The sequence below is a fragment of the Chrysochloris asiatica genome, unplaced genomic scaffold (genome assembly GCF_000296735.1).
Source record: "Chrysochloris asiatica unplaced genomic scaffold, ChrAsi1.0 scaffold00064, whole genome shotgun sequence".
Classification (NCBI taxonomy): Eukaryota; Metazoa; Chordata; class Mammalia; order Afrosoricida; family Chrysochloridae; genus Chrysochloris; species Chrysochloris asiatica.
In genome coordinates, this window is record NW_006408582.1 from 15,852,085 (window position 1) to 15,862,140 (window position 10,056).

Genomic DNA, 10,056 nt, shown 5'->3' on the forward strand with positions numbered 1-10,056 from the left:
CGCCCCTGCTTTTGGGCCGCGCTGCGCCTGCGCCAAGCGCCGGAGACCTGGGGTTGGGCCGCGCTCAGTTCCTTGCAACTTTTAAGTGAGTTGTAAACTCCGCCCCCGGGGCCGGTGCGGTGGCTGGGCTTACCGGGACTACCGGGACCCGCACGAGCGAAGGCGTGATCTGCCATTAGGCCCAGGACTAGCAGCGGCGCTGCACTAGGGCCAAACGCGCGATTCTTCGCGGCAGGAAGTGCCGGTAGGAACCGTAACTGCCTGGGAGGCGTGGCGGAGGATCGCGCCGTCTGTTCCCCGCTCGCTGATCGGCTTCCTCCTGCCGGGACTGCCTCGACCCCCAGCACGCTGGTCTCTCGGTTCTTCAGGCTCCCGGCTCTGCGGAGTGAGTAGGCCGGGGAACCAAAGGCAGCCGGACAACTCTTCCAGTTCCCGCATCTCTATTGATTCCCCCACCCGAGCCCCCGAGTGAACGTCCCTCTGGGCGTCATCTTGGGGGTCTCCCCTAGCTCCCAAGGTTGGCAGGATGGTGTCCCGACTAATCTGTCGTCTGGTGGTGTGAGTATGACTTTTACACTCTCTCTACTCCCGGGAACTGTCTCGCCCCTGGGGTGGAATCTGGGGACGTCTGGTAGGGACTTTCTGGCTAGGAATGTCCAAAAGGGGACTTTCTGAGCTCCATCACATTCCTACCCCACCCCCACTCTATCTCAGCATTCACCGCAAGGGTTAACGGGCCTGATGAGCTTAAGTAGGCACCCTGTGCTTGATCTCGCCTCCCCTCCCCCCCCACCTCAGGCCCGTTCTCCCCAAGTCTTCTTGGGTGATGGTGACCCTTCCCGCGCTCACATGCACATTGCAGAAGGGTGTGTGCAGTGGAGAGTCACAGGTCAACCCACAGTCCCTTGGCAAACACAAGGTGTTGTGGCACACTGTGGGCGGAGAATCCAGGTGTCTGCTTCTGATCTGAGTAGTCACATGACTCACCACCCTGGCCTCAGCCTCCCCGCTCTGTCCTACTCCTCACCTTTGAGCACTCTGGCACCTGGCCCCAATATCCCTCCCTGTCTGCTGTTTGGCAGTGCCAGGTCTGGTGGCCCTGGGTCTGATTGCATCCCCATGGGAGGGGACAGCCTGGTGCTCTCACCTGCTCCAGAGCCTGCCTCCCCCTGCCCCAGCTCATTGAACGTCTGCGTGCTCTCTCCAGCATGCACCCATGGGCCACTGGCGCAGGCCTGGGCAGGCTTGGGGTGTTTGTAAACAGCAGGGTGGGGAGGTGGCCTCCAGGGCACTGACTCAGGTGCGGGTTGTGCAAGCCAAGCGGGAAAAACAGGGCCAGCAGTGTCACCTCGCACAACAGTGGGGGAGGTGGGCATCTGGTGGGGTGCGAATGCATGTGGGGTCCCTCACACTCTGCCTCTCCTCTCTGGGATGCTCTTCCAGGCTGGCGTTTGGGATGCTGTACCCTGCTTATGCTTCCTACAAAGCTGTGAAGACCAAGAACATTCGTGAATATGTGAGGGCAGGGGTGGCAAAGAGGGCTTGGCTGAGGTCCCTGTGGACTGACAGCCTGGGAGGAGGGTGCATGTCTTTAAGCTTGGCACCCACAGGACTTGGTAACTTGGTGAGGTGAGGAAGCTCTTAGTTGGCCTCCCCCTTCTCCAGGGGTACAGTCTTGTGGCATATCATAAGTGGAGGACAAAGAGAGAAAAGGCCATGTAGGTGTGAATGGAGTAGGTGTGAATGGAGTGAGGGATGTCTGCCTGGGCATTGAGTGACTATGGAAGATCTTATGGGTGTAGCCCACGGGGTGGGTACAGGAATGAGAAGCAGTTTCTCAGAGGTGCCTGTACAGGGCCAACCAGGAGAAGGCAACAGTCAGGCACACTGGAATCTCTGGGCTAGGTCAGCGAAGGAGAGGAGGCGGTGTAGCTTCTGAGCTCTGACCTTTCTGTCTCCCGCAGGTCCGATGGATGATGTACTGGATTGTCTTTGCATTCTTCATGTCAGTGGAGACCTTCACTGACGTCTTTATCTCCTGGTGTGGGCGCAGGGGTCCATGGGCAGTGGGGTGGGTGGGGGTGGCCCACCTGGGCCTGGCTCCCTTTCTCACCTTGCTCCCCTCTGCTCTGGCAGGTTCCCTTTCTATTATGAGATCAAGATGGCTTTTGTGTTGTGGTTGCTCTCACCCTATACTAAGGGAGCCAGCCTACTTTATCGCAAGTTTGTCCACCCGTCCCTTTCCCGCCATGAGAAGGTAACACACCCTAGGGGGAGGTGAGGAAGCATGCACAGTAGTGGGTATGAGGAAAAGAACACAGCTTCAGGATATTGGAGACACCTGAGTTCTAATCCCAACCCTGTTGCTGTTTAATTGTGGGACCTCTACAGGGCCTACTCTTCCTCATATGCCGTGATAATCAAATAGGGGCTGCATATGAAGGACCTTTTAGGGCCGTGATAAGGGGATAGGGCTGTAGTAGATAGCTGGAAGTTGGTTTAGGGATGGTGAGAGTAGGTGAGTGGGTGGGAAACCCTGTTCTTGGTGTGTGTTCTGGTGCATTGTGCATAGGGGTAGGCCTGGGAGACAGGGCATCCGGTATCTTCTCTGGGGTCTACAGTGGAGAAATTACTCTGGCTGGCCACCTGAACTCTTCTTCCCTGGGTCTGCAGGAAATTGATATATACATCGTGCAGGCCAAGGAACGCAGCTACGAGACAATGCTCAGCTTTGGGAAGCGCAGCCTCAACTTCGCTGCCTCAGCTGCTGTGCAGGCTGCCACTAAGGTGCTGGACCCCCATTCCTCTAGCAGCCTCTCCACCCTACCCCTTCTGAGTGCTTCCAGCTCTGTCAGGGAGCCAAGAGATAGCAGCTGACTGCCAGGGGAATAGGAGGGGAGAAGATGACAGGTGGAGTGTTGGTAGGAGCATGGAGCTCTGGGAGTTTAAGGTTTTCTGGCTCTGATACTGACTGTCAGCAGGTTACTCTTCCACTCTAGTTTTCTGTTGGTGCCACAAAGCCATGGGACTAGATGGTTGCTGAGTTCCTTTTAGTTCAGAGTCCTGCCCCCCAGTGATTACTCTCAGCTAGAGCTTTGATTTACCCAGACAGCTTCTGGCTAGGAGCCCCCTCCCAGATGACTGAGCGGCTACTCTGTCTTACAGAGTCAAGGTGCACTGGCTGGCAGGCTGCGGAGCTTTTCCATGCAGGACCTGCGCTCCATCCCTGACACCCCTACCCCCACCTACCAAGATCCCCTCTACCTGGAGGACCAGGTGCCCCGCCGGAGACCACCCACTGGTGAGTGACAGAGGCACACGGAAAGCTGACCTGAGAGGAATGACCTTTTTCCATCCACGTTATGGCTCCGCCCAGGATTGAAGACAGGCCTGACTCAGCCCTGAACCTCAAGACTAGAAATGGCCAGCTCCACTTCACCCTGACCTCCATGTTGTCTCCACAGGATACCGGGCAGGGGGCCTGCAGGACAGTGACACAGAGGGTGAATGTTGGTCAGATACTGAGACCATCCCTCAGCCACCAGCCCGGCCCCGAGAGAAACCTCTGAGCCGTAGCCAGAGCCTGCGTGTGATCAAGAGGAAGCCATTAGTGCGGGAGGTCAGTGGTGAGGAAGGCGTCAGGGACGTGGGCTCCTGTGTCTTCCAGTCCAGACTTCTCATAAGGTACCTGTTGTTTCTCCTGCAGGGCACTTCACGCTCCCTGAAGGTTCGGACAAGGAAAAAGGCTGTGCCTTCAGACCTGGACAGTTAAGAGTCTGAGGAGTCTGGTCCAGTCTTACCTCATGCCGTGCAGGGAGCTGGGGGCCATTTTGAGGGGATCTTTGCCTGCTCATCTGACCTGCTTGTATCAGCTGCCGCAGCTCTGCCTCTCCTGACCTCCACTGTTGGTTCAGGACCAGGAGCACACCCAGGGATGCATCCACAATGTACCAAAGCAGGCTGGTTCAGGGTTTTATTTATTGCCTTTCTCATTCCTTAGGTATGGGACCAGAGCTCCCTCCAACCTCTGCAAATGAAACCAAAAACCCACCCAGCTGTGTTTATTCAAAGTACTTGACAGGCCTTTTCCAAGGCCCCTTGTGTGTATGTATGTATGTTTGTCTGTTCTGGTTGTATGTTTTGTGTTGGTGAATGAGGTCAGGCTTGTGAAAATTTTGATAAATAAAGACAAAAGTATTCCATGTCTCGTGGCTTATATCCCACTTCATCAAACATCAGAAGTCGTGGTAGCATAGTGACTTACGAGCTGGTCTGTTAACTGCAAGGTCAGTAATTTAAATCTACCAGTCATTCTGAGGGAAAAAGATGACGCCTTCTGCTCCCATAAAGACTTACAACCCCAGAAACCCTTTCCAGGGTCGCTGTGAGTTGGAACCAACTCCATGGCACATAACCAACCAGCAAGCATTTTTGTTTTACTTAAATTTTTTGTGTGAATTGAGTAAATGTTTACAGAGTAGACCATCAATCTTGCATTTAACAGTTCATACATGATTTGTTTCATTTTACTGATTATGATCCCTTCAGAGTAACATCGGAGTTCTGGTGGCGCTATGGGTTAATGCGCCTGGACTTCAAAGTCAGTTTGAACTGCAATGTCAGTGATTCAAGTTCATCCGCTGCTCCATGGAAACCCTATACAAGGTTTCCTGGGTTTTTTTCTCCTACATTCCTAACCCTAAGGTGTGTGGACTGCACTAATGCTATTTTAACCCTTATAGACCTGTCTATTAACTGAAAATTTAGCTCTGGGTTAAAATGACAGATTTCCACCACCACCATTTCCCAGAGGAGCCCACAGTCTTGTTGTGGAGGACAGAGTCATCAGCAGATAGTTACACTAAGATAAGAACTCTTTCAGAGCCTGAGAGGATCTCAGTCAAGAGATTATATAACAGAAACCAGTGGTAGCAGAGGTGTGGAAGTTGTCTGGGGAAGCACGTTAGTCCGCCAAGGATGTAGTTGGAGTTGGGCAGAGATTTGTCCTGGAGAGGCCTAATTTCTCCACCCATGAACGTGGCTGTCTCCAGGTAGCACAGAAGCAGTTGGCTTCCTATAATAAACATTTGGGGACCGTTGGGAGGAGCACTACACCTCTGAGGAGTGGCCACAAGAGGGCAGCAGCTGCCAGGGTCTGAGCTGCCCCCAGCTTCCAGGTCAAGGAGGGCGGGGTTTGGAGGCAGGCTAGAGCCTCGCCCTAAGGGGGGGCCTGGCTGCTGCTGACTGGAGGGACGGGTGCAGATTTTGACGGGTCCTCTATTAGCCCTTTCTGTTACTTGTGGTCACTGGTCCTTAGCGTGTCCCATCCAAAGTTCTCTCCTCAGCTGGACTTTGATCTCTTGACACCAAGCTCTGCCTAGCCTGGCTCCATCCCATCCCTATTCCCTAGGGCAGCCAGCAGCCCACTGTTGCCCTCTCCTGCCCTCCTTGCTGGTTTCACTGCTGTGTCCCAGAGTGGCTCCCTTTCCACTTTTGATTAAGCAAAGAGGTGGGTGAGAGAATTGGATGGGATGAAGGAAAATGGGGTGTTACCCCAGAGTGGCCTGAGAGAATGTGGATTATTAACTCTTGATGTGAGGATTATTCAGGATTTATTTGGAGGAGATGTACTTAATCTGTTAGGGTGGTTTAACTCCTCACACATATTGGTGCTTTGTGGCTTCCTATTAATGGTGATCCCTTGCAGCAAAGTGTTTTCTTACCTCCACATTTATTTATTTATTCAGAAAATCTTTCTTGAGCATCTACCAGGTACCATGCTAAATGATGGAGGGACGTTAGGACTAGTAGTAGCTCACACTAGAATATAATTACCACTCTAAACCCTTGACATGGATGAATTTAATCCTCCCAATAGTCTTGGGGTGTGGCACTGTGGGATAAAGGACTGGACTGTAAAGTCGGTTTGAATCACAGAGTCAGTAGTTCAAACTCACCAGCTGCTCCTCGGAAATCCTGTACAGGGTCACTATGAGTCAGAACCAACTCAACAGCACTTAACAACAACAATAATCTATAATAAAGTCAGTCCCAATTCATAGCAACCCTGGGGTTTCCAAAGAATGGCTAGTAGGTTTGAACCTCTGACCTTGGGGTTCAAGTTGACCTTGTGGTCCAGTGCTTTATCCTACAGTGCCATACCAGGACTCTAATCTATAATAATAGTAGGTACTATTAGTATCATCTCTGTTTTATAAGTGGGGAAGAAGGCACAGACAGAGCAAGTCATTTAGCCAAGGTGACACCACTAGTAGAGGGAGAATTAGGCTTTGAATTAGGCAGTCTGCCTTCAGAGTCAGTGTGTTTAACAACTGGGAAATACTGAAGTGAATGGAATGCTTTTTCCTGAGAGGCAACGAGAGACTATCAAGTATTGAACATTTGATGTGTGCCTGGCCTTCTGCTGGGCATTTTATAGAGATTATTTTCTTGAGTCCTCACAACAAACCTGTGAGGTAAGGGTAATACCCATTCTATAGACAAAAACATTGAGCCTCAGAAAGGTGAAGCAGTTTGTCCAAGAGTGTGTTGCCTGACAGAGACACTATCTTGTGATGCAAGCCTGCCCAAGGGTTGCCTTAGTATAGGTGGCTGGGGGAATCCACATACCTAAGCAGAGTGAACAGAACAGATAATTTTCAGAGCATATAATTAACAAGCAAAATGAAATGAATATCCACAAGAAAGGAAGGTGGGGTGACACCTAACATTGTGGAGTGGTGAAGGAGATAGAGTTCACTGGGACTCCTCGGCCTTCACTTGCCCTCATTGTTAGGATAAGTGCTTAGAGTGAGCTTCAGGGTTCCTGGGACACTTTTGCTGAGCTGATGCTTTCTCAGACTCCATGACCTCCAACTCTCCCCACCAGTTTCAGCACCAGCCCTGCCACCCTGCCTTCCACCATGCTACTCCTATTGCTGCCTCTTGAACAGACCACACTCATTCCAGCTCCAGGCCTTTGCTCAGGCTGTATTACTCTCCTGCCCTCCCTTAGTTGTCCTTCCAGACCTGCTTTCTCCAAGAAGCCTTTGCTCACTAACCCCATGGCTCTTGATTACTGGCCCTTTGCTGAGCACACATGCCTTGGGCTATGCTGGAGTGCCCATTGCCTTCCATCCCCCTCCCACTCCACCTAGCCTTTACTACACCCCAACTGTTTAGTGTTCCCCAACTCATCAGCAGACTGCTGCATGCCTCTACATAGCTGGTGCTCTCTTAACATGCTCCCACATTAAGTCTCACTTCTAAACTATTTGATCTTAGAAACCCTACTAGAACATCACCTCCTCCAGGAAGCCCCCAAGCTCCCTCAAAGTTGAGTGCCCACCCTCTCCTGCACAGACTTATTGTTGTTAAGGTCCATCAAATTGGTTCCAACTCATAGAGACCCTGGAAAGGGTTTCCAAGGATCAGCTAGCAGTTTTGGACCGCCAATCTTTCAGTTAGCAGTCCAGTGTTTACCGTACAGTACCACACCAGGACTCTGCACAGACTTAAGCACATTATATTTTTTCTGCAATTATATTGTGACTTGAAGAAACACAGACTTGCATCTTAGTCACTTTTGTATATTAGCTGGGAACAAATGGTTGTTTAACCAAAGTGAAATATTTGTGTAAGTGTGTGGCTTTGTGGTGAAGGCCGACTTATTCTCTTAAGACTTTTGAGCTCAAGCATCACCTCTTCTGAGAAGCTCTCCTGACTCCCCCAGCTTTGGGCTGGAAACACCTTATAAATCACTGGTTAATAATAGGCCTGATTCCCCTAACAGTAACTTACAGTGCACAGGGCTTGATACCCAAGAGGTCTCAATGAATGTTTGTTAGTAAAGAGACTATAAGTTACTTAAGGGTTGGGATGACCACATGCTTTTATTTTTGTGCCTCGTATCTTCTTGGTATCTACCACAGACTCTTGAAAATGCCAGAGTCTCTATAATTCATATTTGGTAAATGGCTGACTGCAGTTGTATGGATTCCAAGGCATCCTTTGACCAGAGGGAAAGAAGCAAGGAGAATTCCAAGTTCTGGGCCATTTCTGGCCAAGTGTACATGTGATTCTGAGACTTGGGGCATCGGGTGTTGCCTGGACTTCCCTCAAAGCCTACATTGTGCCTCTGAGAATTACTAAGACCCTGTCCAGCACTGCTTCTCTTTAGATAGGGTCTGTGATCCACCCTTTGCCTCCTTTGATCTAGCCTCTGAGGAAGGCCACAACCTTCTCCTTTCCACCCTTGTGCCCAGTGCCTCCCCAGGCAGGATCAGATGTGGGCCTAGGACACTGATGATCCAAGCCCCATGCTGGGCACTGGATAGGCAGATGAAATAGGCAAGGCCAACCACCTTAGAAGCCACACCTCCATTTGGTCCTGGTACTAGCCTCACTTTGGCCTGGGCTCACTATTCAGTCCCCACCCACACCTTGAATTCCTTCATTTCTCCAAGTTCCTAAATGTAGATATCACCTTCATTCAAGGTCCTCCCTCCCCACACCCTCTTCTTATCATCCCCGGCCTTCAAGTTGTTCCTCTATCTCCCTACCTCTTCCTCCCCACAGACTGTTCGTCTTTGCCCATGACTGGTCCATGTCCTGGCCTCCCCTTCCCTGCTACTGGTCTCCATGTGCCCGGCACACACATGGTCCCACTGCTATATTTTTAGCTGCTACTCTAGGCCACGTAATTGGCCTCTTATTTCAACATAGCCTAGCCAGAGCTGAGTTGGGGAGTCCTGGTTGGCACTGCCCTACCCTTGAGGGATTGAGGAGATGAACACTCAGGCTCTCATCCCCTGACCCCTCACCCAGCATCAGGGACTGGGACACCCAGCAACTGGGTAGGGGATAGACACCCAGGCAGGAGAATGATGCCAGCTGCTTCTGGTGGAAATCTTGGGGGACAGAGCTGGCGTTGTTAGGCAAAAAGGTCCTGAGCCCAGGATGGGATGGTTAGATTTTTAAGGATGGAGGCTGGGGAGAAAGGAAAAGGGGGGTTGGGAAGGTGCTGACTGAGAAGAGGAATTAGGTCAGGGATGTGGGTGGGTGGGCAAGAGGGAAGGGTGGCATCTGCCACAGAGCTTCCTCCTGGCTCCAAAAGCATCTCTAGACTTCCCTTCCTCTTCCCCCTCCCCCCCAGGTCCTGGGAGAATTCTCCCCGGTATTCCCCCTCCCCCCATGCCCCGCCCCAGGCGTTGCCACAAGGGTGGGGGGGTGGGGTAGGGGGAGGCCAGCCTCAGCTGTCTGAAGGATGGAGGGGCTGGGGAAGTAGGGCTAGGTGCCCAGACGGCCGCGTGTGTGGGAGGGGATGTCCTCAGATGCCCTCCACCCGGCAGTCCCCGCTCTGACGTGGGTGCCCCCCCTCTCCCCGCCCGGATTAGTGGCAGCTTGGCCTGACTCTCCCGGGCTCCTTCCCCCGCCCCCGCCTGCTGCCCTCCCCTGGGCAGGGGGCTGCTCCACCCGAGGGGCACTGTGCTTGCCCAGGTAAGGGGCTCTGGGGATGGTGTGAGGGCAGCTGGCTCATGAGTGGGGGCTGTGTTTGTCAGCATGAGTGTGTGTATCAGTGTGTGTGTGTCAGTGCGTGAGAGCTTGGTGTGGGTCCTGGGTTGGGCCCACACACATCTGGGGGTGAGGGTCAGCTTGCCTTTGTCCATGAGTCTAGTATTGTGCCCAGGCTTTGCGTCGCTTTCCTCCTGTGTTTGTGTCTTTCGTGTGTCTCCTCAGCTCTGCTCTGTCCTTAGACACAGAACAGCCGGCTACAAGGACTCTATGGGCCTGTAGAATGGCCCCAGGAGCAAGATGGGAAGCTGAGAGAGGGTGGAGAGGAGATCATTGCTTCTCTTTCCCCTCTGGAACCCCTAAGTGTTTCAGGAGCCTGTCCTAAAAGCCCTGGGCTAGTCTGGACAATGCCCTGACTGAAACAGACATGGCAACTGGGGCATGGGATGGGTCTAGGGAAGGTGTCTGTCTGTCCTTCTCCCCTGGGACAGACCTCATTCCTTTTGGGGACGATAGTGACAGGCCCTCAGGGCTCCTACCCTG

General features: G+C 52.5%; 1 protein-coding gene across 1 annotated transcript; it reads left to right on the forward strand.

The window, feature by feature from the left end:
- Nucleotides 1–526: 526 nt before the first annotated feature.
- REEP4 (receptor accessory protein 4) lies at nucleotides 527–3,772 on the forward strand. Its single transcript, XM_006864403.1, has 8 exons — nucleotides 527–558; nucleotides 1,444–1,516; nucleotides 1,965–2,041; nucleotides 2,137–2,257; nucleotides 2,674–2,787; nucleotides 3,166–3,301; nucleotides 3,465–3,619; nucleotides 3,707–3,772. Exons 1-8 carry the CDS (start codon nucleotides 527–529, stop codon nucleotides 3,770–3,772), a joined length of 774 nt encoding a protein of 257 aa, XP_006864465.1.
- The last annotated feature ends 6,284 nt before the right edge of the window (nucleotides 3,773–10,056 follow it).

What these genes read in the sequence shown, in the direction of transcription:
- REEP4 (XM_006864403.1), top strand. Translation starts at nt 527, where the DNA reads ATGGTGTCCCGACTAATCTGTCGTCTGGTGGT. An exon ending in ACTGACGTCTTTATCTCCTG is followed by an intron (nt 2,042 to 2,136) that starts GTGTGGGCGCAG and finishes CTGCTCTGGCAG; the next exon opens with GTTCCCTTTCTATTATGAGA. An exon ending in CCGCCGGAGACCACCCACTG is followed by an intron (nt 3,302 to 3,464) that starts GTGAGTGACAGA and finishes TTGTCTCCACAG; the next exon opens with GATACCGGGCAGGGGGCCTG.